The sequence below is a fragment of the Rhipicephalus microplus genome, chromosome 4 (assembly GCF_043290135.1).
Source record: "Rhipicephalus microplus isolate Deutch F79 chromosome 4, USDA_Rmic, whole genome shotgun sequence".
Taxonomy (NCBI): domain Eukaryota; kingdom Metazoa; phylum Arthropoda; class Arachnida; order Ixodida; family Ixodidae; genus Rhipicephalus; species Rhipicephalus microplus.
The window spans coordinates 113293023-113308735 of record NC_134703.1 but is presented as its reverse complement, the minus strand read 5'-3'; the positions used below and the strand labels follow the sequence as shown (position 1 = coordinate 113308735).

Sequence of the window (15713 nt, the reverse complement as noted above, 5' to 3'; positions counted from 1 at the left end):
CTGAATGGCATCGCCAGCACCATCTATATCTCCAGCCTGGAGCATGTCCTCAATAATCTCTCTTAATCCGAAAACGGCACTGTTACTTGCACCTGCTGAAGACGTCGTGTCCAGTAGAGCGTTCACAACCTGTGCCGGGGAGTTTCCAGACTTTGGTGGTCGCGCAAGATTGTAGAAACTGAGACAATTTACAGTTATAAGAAACTGCCCCGTGCTTGGGTGGTCATTCGTACCTGAATACTGTCTTATTATATCGAACAAGTTTTCCAACTTGTCTTGACTTAATCTTGATGTCAGCAAGTATTTAAACGCCACTGACGACGTTAAATACTGCAGAAGTGAGAGTGTACTGCGTATTGTAACTCTCATACCCTCAGCAGTACCTTTGCTCATGAAGCCACCTCCACATTTTTTGGAAGCTTCTTCCCATGCGTCTAAGAAGACAAGAAAAGCCTCAAGCTCAGAAACATCTTGTGATGACGGTCTAAGTCTGAGCTTTGGACACCTTGCCGTCATGATTGATATTAGCCGACTGAGGCGTCTTACAAGTTGTTCAGTCGCGGACACTGAGCTGGAGAACTCTGGTACATCCGATCTGTACAGAAACATACCTTTCAGAACCTCCTCACTGAAAAGCGTGAAAGCTAAATTTACTTTCATCTTTTCAAAGGAGTTTGGTCGGATATGTGCTTTTGTTACATGGGGCATCGCTTTAAGTGTTAAAGAGCTGTTGTCTTTGGCCCATGCTACCTCTATATCTTCAATGCATGCACGCCCATCCGGAGTCGTGAACCCAGTGCTGACAAACGTGTTGCGGATGCACTTCACTAGATGAGGAAAATCGGAACAGAAGTGCAGCTCTCTTGAAGAGTCTACAGGATGTGACACCTTGCACGTGATGCCACCCGAGTTGCTGAAAAAAAAGTACGTATGTATGAGATTGTTGAAATTCCTAAGCACAAGGACCAGCAAATGTTATTTCAACACAGTTAGCCCTGCAATACTGCTGACTTCAGTGCTCCAAATTACAGGTTCAACAAAGTATCATACCACTGATTCCAAATGACTTCCACATGCTGCGATTCCAAGTAGCCCCGTCACACGACACGAAGTCCACGAAGAGACCGGCTTTTTCTGCCAAAAGAATCGCCTCAAGAAGGAGCTTGGAAAGCATGTCTGCCTTGATATTTCCTTATGAGGAAAACACACCTAGTATCTGTGTCCAGTCCCCTGCAGAACAAACAAATAAAAGCAGAGCCAACAAGCGTGAATAAATACGATACATTGAACCCCTTAGAGGTGCATGTGAAAAATTCAAAAATTGAAATTTTTGCACAATTTTCTAGAAAAAAAACAATAATTTTTTGAGAAGTTGAGGCAGAATACATTAAAAAGGTGACAATCAGCTAATATTTGAGCTTTATGTTGCGAAAAATAACAATAAGGAATTCTCATTTTCCAGAATATGGCACACTTTTGCTCACAAACTTGAAAACAAAAATGACAAGCCGTACAGTTGCTCTGTTTGACGTGGTTGTACACAAAAGTACGCACTTCACAGATGCACTTGTTTTAATGTCTTCATATGTTTTAGTTAGTGCGAAGACATGTTTTGTATTACGGTTTCCAACTTGGTTAAACTGGTGCCTCACACATCATACGGAATGCACAGGAAAGATACTACACAGAACTACTCACCATGAAAGGGTTGAAAAAGCATCACCATCCCATGGTCTGCTGGCGTGGATCTTTGCTCGTCTGCTGTAAAGCTGCCCAGGTCAACAAATCCTTCAACAAACCCTAAAAAAATGACAAAAACTTGTAGTTAACACGACAACACTTATTTGGCATATGCGCTGTTACTGAAAATAGGGAGTGTGATTTTTGCATCAAATAATTATTTTCATATTTAAATCGTGTAGGGTGTAGAGAAACGTAGGCACTACATACCTGCTTGGTTGACACCAAACTGCTCAGACAGCTTCAGTTCATCGAAAATGATGCCACCATGTCCGCTGCAGACATCCATGCTTTCAGTCTTCGCACTAAGTGCCTTAAACACAGTGTCATTAAATCCGAAGCCACTTTTGAAATTGCGCACATAACGCTGTAGACAAGTTCGGCTTGGCAGGACAAGAATTTTCTGCTTCCGAAGGTGCTCATAGAGCTTCGGACTCCTCATGCGAAGCAGCACGCACTCTAGGATCCAATTCTTCTCATACAGCATGCCACATGTCGATTTTCTTTTAGCTGCACTGAAGCATGCCATAATTGCCACCTGTTGTTTCTGAGGCAACTTTTTAATGCGTTCCTTCAGTGCCTCATCTCCAATTTGCTCATTGGCAGACTTCATCATGTCGAGTTCCCTCTGCACGTTCAGCAGCTTTCGTTGAGCAGCTACCAGACGGCGGCGAGTGTTGGCGTGCCTTACAAGGCGTTTAACTGAAACGCCGTGTTTCTGTCGTGATTGCTGATTTTGCAAGAGCTTTCGTAGGTACTTGCAGTGCATGCAAGGGCCCTTACTTTCGCATGTAAGGCTGCACTTGGGCGAAAAGTACAAGCCGGCAAAATACTCATATTTTCCTACTGTGTTTGGTTTCATACCACAGCCAGCACATAAAACCAGAGAATGTGCGCTGTTCAGCGCCAACTGCGCTTCATCTGGTGAGGAAACATTGCGTTTTAGGTGCAGCTTGCCCCTAAGAAAAACGGAACAACTGACTGTTCCTACTTGCTCAACGGCCTGTTCGAACTTCACCAATTTCGGCAGCAGTAGGTGATCCAACTCGGCACCCTCTAACTCGCAAAGGCCGAAAGTGACGGTCCTTGTTTCAGTGGAAAACGATAGTTTGTTCCAGCTTGTGTTAGGAAGTTCGATGTTCCGGCACACGTATTCCGCACTGACTTCACTCTGCGGCTCCACTTCTATCGTGTCAGTATGTACAGCTTCAGTAAACTCCGATTCTGCAGCATGTTGTGCTTCTATTACTTGTTCACTTTCTTCCGGCGCCTGCTGCTTTACAGTAGTCCTTCTTTTTTTAGTCGGGGGCTCACCTTGTTCACACAGGTTTCTCTCCTTCCTTCTAGTCGGCGTTTTCTTTGTGAGGTATTTTGGCGCATCCGGGAAGATTGTAGGAACGGCGTCCTCTGTTAGCAGCGGCCGATCGCGTGGAATTTCAACCACCTCACCATTGATAACATGACGATAAGTCCTCTGTATAAACGTTGCCTCGAAGTGACGTTCACAAACGACGCAGTCGTTGGTTAGTTCCTTATCGCCCCGTTTTATATTACGGGCCCACTACTCCCGTTTCAATGCATCCTTGGGAGCTCGAAACGACGACACCCTTGCCGGACACGACTTGTACCCACTTTTACAACCGGGTACAAAACACGTACCTGCTTTCGCTGGCATGGTAATAGTGTGTCGCTATCCGCAATCATTCACATGGTGCGCTTCCAGGAGTCACACAAAAACAGTTGCACGTGCGGAAGTTTGCTCACAGTGCCAAACACACGTGGCTGTAGCAGCTGTAGCAATGGCTGTAGCTGCGAAGATCTCGCGCGCTCCCGACGACCGCCGCGCCTCTAGCGGCGTAAAAAATGTCATCGCGTTTTGTGCGCCTCTCTCCCACGGCATGCATATGGCGACCGTCACACTGCCCTTCTAGCCACCATACCGTCATTGGCTGCGAAATTGCAGACGTGTTTTGGTTCAACTGCGCCCCGCTAGATGGCACAGCCTGTCCAGTGTAACTACGTGAAAGCTGAATTTTCAAACCACTCGCACCATTCCCCATGGTAACATCCGGCGGTCCTTCTTTCTATGAATCAAACAGAAACGAACAAGCAGCATTTTATTGTGTCTATTGATGCACAGAAGGTTCTTTATTTAGCGCAGCTAAATCGATTACTAGTGATTAATTGTAGGCGGTCCGTCTGATGTTATCGGAATTATTTTGAAAATTTTCTACTGCGGCACATGTGTTCTCGTGCATTTACCTAAATTTCTCGGTAAGCAGGGCACTTTGATTGATAATGTTGTCGTTTTAGATGTTGTCATACACTGAGCTTTCACTCTGATGTGAACTGTTGTTTGACTTTATAGCGTCCCTTTAACGGACGTATGAATAGAATAGCAAGATGAATACGAATAGCAGAATAGGAATATAAATAGCAATAGAAACAGACCTATGAATAAAATAGCAACGGTATAGTCTATCGCTTTACTGAAAGTTACAAGTGGGAACCTCGGTAGATGCGGCCGCATTCACCCAACCACAACAACAACAACAACAAAAAAACAGAGAAACAGCGAAGCTTGTAGGAAAGGGTGTTTCAGCTAACACAAAACCTGGATATGATGTCTAACAGAAGGTGAGGCAAAGTGGGCAAAGTTATTTCAGCTATTTGTTGGGCCAACCGTTGCCTTCTTGATTTTTAGAGGACCGGTGGCGAGTAGTGCGATTTCACCTATTTTTGTGGCCATTACCTGTTATTCATGATGAACCTTGAGTATACATCACACACCGTGACTACATTAGACGCCGACAAACCAACATCCTCAGGTGCTTCACCACGTCATGATTGCGTCAGAAATTTTGTTGGTCTGGTGTCGCCAAAATGCAGGATAAGGTCATCATGTGAAGTTGACTTTAAGATGGATATGATGTAGACCGTGACGATATGACACACCGTGAATACAGGAGATGTCAAAAAGCCTGGCCTATACGGTGCTTTGCGCCTGAAAGATAGTGTGCACCTGGATATCACACGAATAAATGTGTCGTATTGTCCCACCGACTCCGTAGCCTTTTGCTGGAGCTACTCTCATAAGTAACAGCATGTTCGAGACCTAGGGGTGCCATTGTTATTAGTGCGACACCCCTTTCAACAGTATTAGGGTGGAGTGGGGTAAAATGAGACATGTGGCAAGATGTGGCATTTTGACTTTGCCAGCCTCTGTAGGTATACAAAAACTACTCTTCGTTGTTTTTGTTATTCAGCGATAACTGCTGGTGTTTGTCTACCTTTTTATGTGTAAAAGTTTATCATTGCTCACAGTACTCACCTGGGAAATTTATGTGGCTGGTGTCGGTGTGATCGTGACCCATCAAAAAGTATAATGAAATTCTGCTCGACCAAATTTTCGGATTCGTGCATGAAGATACTACTGCGTCAGTAGATCCACGTAATTATTATTTTTATTATTTTAGACTACGAGCTACATAACACCGAAAGTTTAGTACGTTTAGTGCTTGGGGTCAAAGCGAATCTATCTTATTTTTAATTCTGGAATGTTAGAGAAGCAAAACTCAACAAAAATGCATCAGACTTCCCTATAGGGAGCATTTTTTTAATTTAACCATTATCATACACTCAATATATATAAAATTTCTTTGTTTAGAATGCTTTGGTCATACAAGGGAGTATCATGTAGAGAGCTTCCTGGGAGGAAAGCGACATAAAAAATCAATGATTGCCATTGAAGACATGACTCTCTCCATTCGCGCTGCATCGAAGTTTTTCCGTGCTTCCAAGAATGCTCTCAAGACATGCAAAAATGGCGGAATCTAGAGGTCGTTTCTAAGCACGTCCTGGGATTGAGTTTTAAAGGTATTTTTACAATACCCAAATTGAAAAAAAAAGTGCTAGAAAAGTTCAATCTAGCACAGTTTTAAATTCATTGCCTCGCAAAGCCCGGTGGACGAAGTTGAAAGCCATAAAACTCCTGAGCAGTTATGCATTGAAACAAAAAAAGAGGTAAAAAAGATTTGTCAAAACATATCTAGCTCCTAATTCTTGAATAATCTAATAAGGTGCAAGCGTTCAGCAAAAGACAGCATTAGCACAAAAATAGACGGGCGGTGTTAGATCTGCAAGGAGTTTCAGAGCAACAGAACACCACGTTCTGTCTATATTCAATGCCTGAAGTCCAAGGACTGGGCTCTGCGTAAGGGCCCACAGAACGAATTTCAAGTCTTTCTACTGCAAAAGCTCAAGTGTGGTTGTACAAACGTTGGCTCTTGTTTCACTAAATGATTTTGGATGAAACTTTGTGGTTTCTGTGGCTGAGCTTCAAGTCTTTCGATGCAGTTTGGGCTACCGATCACACCAATACCGGACTTTTCTCGGTGAGTGATCTTACTGCAGAATTTCTGGAACTTTTCTGCCAGGCCACATCAAACGCCTCTCGCGCTGCGCCTCGCGCGGCCGTGCTTTTGCGAACAAAACATGTCTATGCAAGTTGAAGGGGTGGACATTATCCCTGAAGAGTGCCTTGAATTCGGCTGGACAACGGCCATATCGAAGTGCAAGCAACACGGTGCGTCCGTGCAAGACGCGCATGCAAGTTTGGTACAACGTGGCGTCTCCGGCTGTGGTCGCGCACTCGTCGGTGTAAAGAAGCGTCTCATCCCTGCATCGCGACTTCCTTGTCTACAAAAGGAGCACTATAGAGTCATCGTCAGACCACGAGGAGCCATCAACGTCAATAATCTTAGTCAAATCAAAGTGGCCCACGCTTTAACAATGGCAGAGCAATTTAGCCTTGTGATGAACCGAATTGAGTACCTTGATTTTTTCCCGACAGACCTATGTGTGTCCCATGTTTCTTTTCCCATATTCCACTGCGACGAGTTCCCTCTAGTGTTTTACCAACACACCCAAGCTTCTACACCAAATCCCTTGATTGCCCTTAATTCTACATGTTCATGGGTACTACGTATTCGTTCTGTACTATCTATTCTTCTTTTTTTTTTCAGGTATGGTATGATAGTGAGTTAAAGCTTGCAAGAATTGATATGAGACCATCAGAAGAAGACCTAAGGTCACAACTTCTACAATCTGTGGGCGATACGTCAGAGTTTATATCCCTGTTATTCGACCTGACAACAGGTGAGATAAGCTCAGCCCTTTATATAGCTTCCCTTCATATGAACTAAAGGACTTGTGCAACGTGTATGCACAAGTAGTCATATATATGTCCAGCCAGGCGCCTCAACCATTGAATAATAAATCATTAAAAGAAACACACACCTTGAAAAGTAAACAGCATCACACGATTTGGCTGTTGTGATGAGCAAAAAATAACAAGCACTGGAGCATTAGAATGTGATCGTTTTTTCATATGCAGATTTGCAAGTCCATAAGTGTTTGTCAATATAACATACATATCGTTTATTTTAATTCTGATGCTTTGTAGGCTTTACGTATGTTTCAAGCATGGCACAATCGACCTGCCTGTGGGCAGGCAAGCAGAAGGGTTATTTCTGGAACCACCCCAATGGTACTCTAAAGACACCTGAGGAACTCTTCAGAATCAACTCAAATCTACAATACAAGGGGAAGGTAAGTCCTCTGCATCGTGCTTGGGTGTTTTAATATTGTGGAAGATGTAAAAAGAAAAAAAAATGAAAGGACAGGCAAGTAAGCTATTCCTGAGACTAGCTGGGCACTCTGGGCTAGTAAAGGGGGTGAGGTGAGTAGATGACTGCAAAAAAAGTTTGAGAAAAAAGAGAAGGAAAAAAACGTGGCTGATTCCTCACTTTGGAATCAGTAGTACACGAAATGAAACATATTATCACAGGGGTAGTTGAGCATGCCTTGTGCATAATTTCACCACAAGGGCAAAGAAATGACAGCTAGAGCAACAAATTACAATGTCCTACGAAGAATGGCATGCAGCCACGAAGAATGGCATGCAGCTTGAAACTAGCAACGCCCACTTCATGTAAGAAAGAACGCACGAAATGAGCATATATACACACAACGAGCGCAGACAAATGGCTGTCACAGCTCGACACTTAAATCACGCTGCTAAAACAGAAAGAAAGACGCACGAAAAGCTCAGGATACACAAGGATACACGGGATGAGCACGACCAACTGTCACATTCTTCTTCGTGTGTGATCAGCCCACTCCTTTCATAACCGCGGCCATGGCAGCAAGCGAAGTGACGTTTGTGCTCTCTTTAATTACCGTAACTTCATAGTCAACTTGCGGTGGAAGTACAAGAGGTACAAAGTGTCCAAATCTTGATAGAAGCGCGTGCCCGAGTGAGCCACCACACTAGAAAACATCTATACGCACTTTGACACGCCATGTGGAGGCGCGCATCGCTATGCACGCGTGGGGTGACACGCCCGTTATGCTATCTCGCTACTCATGACGAAAACTCGCTGAAATTGCTAAGGTCTGAGGACCGACAGCCGTCCATGGTGTATATAATTCACTCGCCATTAACCACACGACGAAGGTTCACTCTGGCGTAGTGGTTATTGTTGCGCCCACACGAGCGTGAGGTCGCTGGTTCAACGCGCCCTGGTTGAATTTTTCCTTCTCTTTTTTTTCTTTGCAGTTCGTTAGTGTATATTTTATTATGTCATATCCATGATGGAAATACGCCAGTTAAGTCATTGTAGGCCTCAACATAAAACATTTCCGTGTTAAAGAAAGAACGAAAATAATAATATGGCAACACAACACTGCTCACATCAATGGTTCCCGAGTATGGTGGAAGACCAAGCACCCACTTCAAATTTTGCGCTTTCGTATCATGACGACCGTACAATACACAACATAGGCATCACCTTAATGTGCACCTATCACATTGAATTTTGGCCAGCTTGGTAAAAAAAAAGCCACCAGGCCTGCGCAAATTGGCCAGCACAGTTACAGCAAAAGCTGGAAGAGCGGCCTTTCATAGCCTTTTCTAAACACTCTTTGGGTAACTGCTACAAGCGCACTTGCTGGGTACCCACTATGCCCTAAATAATTATAACTTTTTAGTATTAGGTCGGCATTCACTAAGCTCTTCTTTGTCATTTTTTAAGGAAGCGTGGCATCTGCTACACACTATATCTAGGAATTTTGAACTTTCTTATGCAGTGGCTGACGACGACCAAGAATTATGCCTGAAGTGGGTATGTGCCACACTTAAAAGGTGATCAGGAACTAGCTTTTGCAATGGGTTGGTGCATTGGACAAAGAACTCGGTTCCCATTGTGTGATGCCTGGTTGTTCCTTTGATATTTTAAAACGCTTTAGTGCTCACATAAACGCGATTCCTTTCCCGACATCAAGCCTGTCTAAGACCAGTTTATAAACGATTTACAAGCACCGGCGTGGCTCAGTGGTAGAATGCTAGGCTGGCACGCAGTGGACCCGCATTCAAATCCCATTGTGCCCTTGGTGTTTCTTACTTATTCTTATTTCTTGCTATACTGGTTACGGACAACGGCGGCAGCGGCGCCACTCGTGACCTGTGATCTGATCTGATAACAGCTTTCGCTCTAAAAACATCCTGATTGTTGACTGCTTAACAGGCCACCGTAATGGGTGTTGAAGCTGAGACGTGGACAGAGCTGCTCAAAAACATGGAAAAGTCTTCAATAAAAAAAAGGCAGCTGTCCTTTTCGTTGGTGAGTATTTTCAACGGTTTGATTTGTTTCAGAGAATGCGTTAAAAATATTCGAAGTGAAAATGTGATGTTTGCTTGCTGCCTTCATTATAATCATCTTTTTTGAGCTGGCAGACACATCAAGGTGTCTGGAGACTTTAAGTACAGCACCAGTTAAAGAAACTACCTTTTTAATTTTAGAGTATAGGAAGTCAGGACGAATGGGAAAATTGGAGCCCTCGCTACAAAGACCACATCGTCAGTATTGGATTTTTGAAAAGAGAGGCCAATGGTAATTTTCACAGGGTAATAAAATTCAATCTAATTCACTATCAAAACTGAAATTGATTTGTTAAAAGCACAAATGATCTGAATAACAAAAATGTTTATGAAAACAAGTGGTTTTTCTGGGTTCATTATACTATGTGTCACGTGTGCTATCATGGTAAGTGCAGAGGACATATCCATGAAACAAAGATTGCTGGTTTATATGACGCTCACTCGCTTTGGATGTCGTCGAAGAATACAGCAGCTACGCTCTTCTATGTTTCGATTTCAGTTTTGCAAGAAAAATTGGTGAGATTTTATTACTCCGAAAAAATTACAAGAGGTCTGCTTCTTGGAACGCTAAAATCAGACGGACTCCACCAGAAGGACTTCTTCATTTGTCCCAGCTGCCTATCTCCTTTATCTGAAACCTCAGTTAACCTGTATGAGTATAGAACTTTTCGCAGGAGAGACGGAACAGCTCCATTCTAGGCTTGGGCAGGAGAGTACGAAGGCCGAAATCAACCCCTCATCAATGAATGTTGTCAGTGAGAGGAGGCCGCACCTATTTAGCACAGCCCTACGGTGATTATGAAGGCACCCAAGAAGCCTTTCGTGAAAAAGTTTACCGTATACCCATGGTCATTATAGAATGTTTGTTACCACAGAAAAAGTGACGCCAAAAACAGGAAGCAAAATATCGCAGTTTCCTTATTTTGAGGACTTTTGACGCATTTCTTGAAACACCCTGTACAATGAGCTTTCGTATGACATGTTCTTTAGAGTGGTTTTGTTAAATTTCAGCATGACAAGAGAATGGATCGGTACAGGAATGAGTACATCTTCTCTCTGATACAAGAGGCAGTCTATGAGCAAGACAGCACACAGGTTGCAAGGATACTTTTATAGTTAGCAAAGCTTTGCTGATCAATAAGTTCAGAGAAGCAAACAACATAAAACGCATTGCTTGATTTTACAGTATAAAAGGTCTTGGGCATTTCCAGAGCAAAATGTAACCATAAGAAACTACCTTTACTTCAACTCCTTTGTGCCTGACCAAGATGTATTCAGCCAACATGCTTGTATACAAGAGAAGCCAGCAGCCTCTTACTACATCAACTTCAAACGTAAGCTGACACCCTAACATTCGCACTTCTGGTCTTCGGCTTAGAGCAAATGCCTTGAAACCTACTACAGTAAATCCCTTTATAAGAGCCATGCTCCAGGCAGCGGCTCTTGTCTATTATATGAGATGTCTCTTATAAGCAGGGTATCTAGAATGCATTTACTTATCAACCTGTATTTTACTGTAGGTACACTTTTGCTTCTTACATCTCTTATATTAGTGTTTCTTATAAAGGGGCTCAATTGTATGTCTTCATGAGAAATGTATGTGATTTTTTTTTTCCAATTTATTAACAGCATAGGTGTTATTGGAACTTCTGCATTAGCACGTCTTCATAACATGCTGTGCCAGCAGAGCAGGTGGCTTGCCTGCAAAGTGTTATACATCTACTCAGACGTAGGCTTACTTACAATCCTGTGAACCGAGTGCATTGCCGGCAAATTGTTCATTCGACATCGGAAGGCAAACATAATTAGGCCTATCGAGACAGTTGCGTAATTGTATAATTTCATAACGATATCTGATGATGATATGTGGGGTTTAACGTCCCAAAACCACCATATGATTATGAGAGACGCCGTAGTGGAGGGCTCCGGAAATTTCGACCACTTGGGGTTCTTTAACGTGCACCCAAATCTGAGCACACGGGCCTACAACATTTCCGCCTCCATTGGAAATGCAGCCGCTGCAGCCGAGATTCGAACCTGCGACCTGCGGGTCAGCAGCGAGTACCTTAGCCACTAGACCACTGCGGCGGGGCAAATAACGATATCTGTTGGTGCTTTTACATGAGGTAGTCACGTGACACATATTAAAAATATGTTATAACGAAGTTTCAAGCATGGGCGAACATGCATTAACAAAACACAGGAAAGAATAATATCTCGCGAAGGTCGAGACTGGAATACTGGGGAAACGATTAAGACAAGCAACACGACATAAAGTAACATGACATGACGCCATGCAGTTCCGTGCAAGATTATACAATAGTTTGTTTATTAAATCAAACATAACTGGGCCAAGCCAAAAACTGTGAAAAAATCTATGTGATCACATCAATCTAGTGTGGAAACTCTACACTAGTGTCAACATTCGTCTCATATATTTGTGTCTTTTTGTGTATCAACTTCTCTCTAGACACCTATAATTGTGGCTTTTTTGTATTTTGGTATGATAGTTACTCGAATGATGCTCAAATGATTCTTATTTTTAGTGTTGCTTTCTAGCCCCCCATATCCGATGAATGACTGTTAAAAATGTACCGGCTGTGCAAGATAGTTTTCATCCAAAAATATGACTTCATACCCCAGTCAATTATTTTGAATAATATCCTGCAAGACAATCTTGAAAACACCTAAAATCAATGTACCTAGTTTGCAACTGTGCAAGTCAGGAAGTTACGCTGGACACAATTATGGCCGCAGACGACTTGAGCCAAGGAAGCCAAGCTTGTTCGATTAGCGGCGCAAGGTCTTCATATTTTTGCTTCTCAAGTCTTATATATGTTCCATACTTTCTATAGAATTTTCTAGTACACATCTGTCGAAGGTTTCATACCAGTGCCATCAATTCACATCGTTCATTACTACCCTTTTTCAGCTTTGAAAGCCTGTACCTTAGACGCTGGCAACAGAACTAAGTTTCTAACAGCTTTTCGCAACGAGCTTGCCAAATCTACGAAGTTGAGCACCATCCTCACAGTCCAGAATTTTCGTGTGAGTTGTAGCATAATCCCCATGCACGTTTTGAGCCATATTTATAATATAACATATGCTGATACTGCTTTCATACCGTGCCCATTTCCGTTGATTTCTTGTGTTCACAGTTCAGGTGGTACAATGAAAATGGAACGTCAGTAGGATTCACTTTCCATGACAACATTCCAGAGGAGAAGATAAACGAGACCACATTCAGCAAATTAGCCAAACAGAAAGTACAGGTCGTGAAGCCTTTGACAGTAAGCTTTCGTCTGACAGCAGCCAGCGAAACAAATGTAAGATTTATTTACTTTTTTTTTCTATCAAACAATGTCACCAATATATGTATATACCATCTCTTCATGATAGCAACGAATCAAAACCAAACTCTACTATGTCGTTCATATACACTCAAGCCTCAATATAATCAACACTGATATAATGAAATATTGCTTACATTGAAGTAAATGAAAAACAGTCTCTGAATAGATAGTTAGGAATAACCTTTATAAGAAATTTTCGGATAAAACGAACTCATTTTCATATAAGATGCAACTTTGTTATACTAATGAAGCTTGAATGAATACATATTTGTGTAACTATGAAAAAGCCATTTATTAGCCTTACAAATACAAATATGTGACTTGATGGTGCATAAATGTAGGAGATTATGTAGGAATGCTTTTGAAAGAAGAGTGTGTTTTGCTTGGACATATTATATCACCCTTACAGACATCATCTCCCTGTACGACCACTTGAGTGTTTGCTGATCTGGTCAAAGGAATGCTACTTGCAATAATTAAGTTATAAATAAAGGAACTATTGTAGTGGTGATAAGTGATTTGAAACAACAGTACACTTTTTTTCCTACGACACCGATGACAGGTTCACAGTAACCAGCGATACGGTGAAGCATCGTTTCGGCATTTGCTTCTTTGCGGTAACTAAAAACCTCTGTCTTAAGTTGCTAATTGGAAGTTAATTTGTCTGTATTATTCAGTTCTTCAACTGATGATTACAAGCATCGTAATGTTCATTCCAGAGATAAAAATCTGACGAAAAGCAGTTATCTAACTTTTTGGTGCTTTAGACTTCATAACTATCACAAGCATTTTCTGAAACGTGTGTATTCGAATAACCATAAAAATGATTTGTGCCTGTTTTAAACATGAATACAACAGCAGTCGTGATTACCATAATGCAATGATGAGGATGTGAAAGAGCTGGATGAAAAGGGTGCATGATAGAGAGACCTCCTTGGAATTCATCCAGTTTGAAACCTTAAGTACAAAGTATAGGATTAAAAATGAAAAAAAGAAAACATAGTGGAAGATGGGAGGGAGCTAGCAGTGTGTTCACAACATAGTACTAGCAAGTCTAGTAGCACAATATACTACTATAGCTGATCACTAGCTTACACAACATTAGAAAATCTCCTGTTTCTTACTGAAGCCCCATAATGGGTACATGTAATTGATGAGTGAAGAAAAATTTTTCGCAGCCCATCGACAAAATTGGCGGCCGGCCGTAATGCCCACACCACTTCACAACTTGTGATGTGAAGTGGTGGGCTATAAGAATGACATTCAACACTCCCAAGAATGACATTCAACTCAGCGTGAACACACAAATTAACAAGTCTGAAATGACGAATCGGTCAAGTGTGAATCGGTCAACCCAACAGGCGGTAATGTAGCACAGATGTATCACAGCGGGATAAGTGTAATGAACACACACACATATGAACTTGAAGCCAGCTGCAGTGTATTGATGCCCGTTTCTGAATCAGCTGTAGAACCGTAACAGATATTATCCTTCAGATGCATGACTAAGTGTTTTCTGTTTCTTTTTTGTTTCTACAGGAATGTGCCTGGCAGTCATATCTATTTCACAAAGAACTGTCTACTGTGTTCTAACCAGCTGCATTGTTACCCCCAAAGGTAGGGTTATAATAATAATTGAACAGTGAAAATAAACGTACATTGGATAAAGTAAGCAATCTGAATGTAATCAAAAGATGCGAAAAATAAAAGTGAGCAAATCACTTGGATTTTTCACTATAAAGCTTCACATGCTAAGGGTGCATTTGCATTTTCATATTTGTTGGCTTCATATATCCAAGATGCTTAAGTGACTGTTAGAAAAAATATAGCTGATCCCTCTATCATAAGACTCGGTGTACAGTAGACTCTCGGTAAAAGGAAATCTGTCAACCAGAACTGCTGCTTAAATGGAACAAATACATCTGACAAGATTAGTTTGTTCTTTGCATTCTGCACCCCTGATCATCTCTCAGTAAACAGTACTCCTGTTAAATGGAACATATTTTCTTGGTCCCTTCAAGTACCATCGAATGAGAGTCTACTCTATATACAATACAAAAGTGAAACTTCTCTTCACAAACAAATTTCACTTCGCAAGCATGAAGAAATGGATGCGATATTAATTGACTGGATTGTCACGCAAAGAACAGCAAGCAGCACGAAACTTGCATGGTGCTACTCAAGCACAAAGATGCACGTAAAGAACACACAAAGGATTAGCGTGAACTAGCAACTGTCAGTTGTTACTGACAGTTGCTAGTTTTTCGTGCATGAGCAGCACACTCCTTTAGCAAACACGGCTGCTGCAGCAAGTGAAGGGACCTTCGTGCACTCTGTGACTTCAATGCAAACTCGCAGCGAAAGACCAATACATACTGACTGCCTCCATCACAAGATAACCGTGCGCGCATGGGTGTGCACGCCCTGTTGAACAATGTGCAGCTAGGGGCTCGCATGCATTGCAAGGAGCGGGGCAACAATCTTTAAAGCCCACCTTTCGTGCTATCTTTCCCGTGATCACGAAAACATGTACCTCCGAGCTCTGGGTATTGCCCACACCAAATGGTGCATCTAAATAGGTTGCCGTTATTACGCTGAAAAACATTAGCTTTGTGCACGATTTGTTTCACGCTGTGCTTTGCGGAGTGAAGGGTTGTGGGTTGAAATCCTAATTGATATATTAGTGGGGCTTAACATCGCAAAACCACCATATGATTATGAGAGACGCCATAGTGAAGGGCTCCGGAAGTTTCGACCACCTGGAGTTCTTTAACGTGCGCCCAAATCTGACCACACGGGCCTACAACATTTCCTCCTCCATCGAAAAAGAAGCCACCGCAACCGGGATTCGATCCTGCGACCTGCGGGTCAGCAGCCGAGTACCTTAGCCACTAGACCAC

The 15713-nt window shown here is 42.3% G+C and overlaps 2 protein-coding genes across 3 annotated transcripts in view; one reads left to right on the top strand and one right to left on the bottom strand.

Annotated features, from left to right (window-relative positions):
- Window positions 1-14481, top strand: part of LOC119172284 (uncharacterized) — a 31270-nt gene extending 16789 nt beyond the window's left edge. Inside the window, exons 8-15 of one of the 2 annotated variants that reach the window (XM_037423335.2) lie at window positions 6765-6897; window positions 7205-7350; window positions 9327-9422; window positions 10472-10555; window positions 10647-10794; window positions 12393-12508; window positions 12619-12786; window positions 14353-14481. In XM_037423335.2, the coding sequence (XP_037279232.2) occupies window positions 6765-6897; window positions 7205-7350; window positions 9327-9422; window positions 10472-10555; window positions 10647-10794; window positions 12393-12508; window positions 12619-12786; window positions 14353-14406 (945 nt within the window). In that variant the 3' untranslated portion in view covers window positions 14407-14481. The remainder of the gene's footprint in view (window positions 1-6764; window positions 6898-7204; window positions 7351-9326; window positions 9423-10471; window positions 10556-10646; window positions 10795-12392; window positions 12509-12618; window positions 12787-14352) is intronic. The other variant, XM_075893522.1, reaches the window with a different exon arrangement.
- LOC142813988 (uncharacterized) lies at window positions 543-3444 on the bottom strand. The gene is made up of 6 exons (XM_075891952.1): window positions 3400-3444; window positions 1951-3301; window positions 1699-1800; window positions 1210-1230; window positions 1051-1134; window positions 543-595 (listed from the first exon to the last, which is right to left on the bottom strand). Exons 1-6 carry the CDS (start codon window positions 3442-3444, stop codon window positions 543-545), a joined length of 1656 nt encoding a protein of 551 aa, XP_075748067.1.
- Window positions 14482-15713: the final 1232 nt, after the last annotated feature.

Excerpts from the sequence above, each read along its gene's own strand:
- LOC142813988 (XM_075891952.1), bottom strand. The coding sequence starts at position 3,444 with ATGATTGCGGATAGCGACACACTATTACCATGCCAGCGAAAGCAG. Across the intron at positions 1,231-1,698 it reads GCTTTTTCAACCCTTTCATG|GGGACTGGACACAGATACTA; the intron begins GTGAGTAGTTCT and ends TTTGTTCTGCAG. Across the intron at positions 596-1,050 it reads GAAGTCATTTGGAATCAGTG|ATCGGATGTACCAGAGTTCT; the intron begins GTATGATACTTT and ends GTTTCTGTACAG.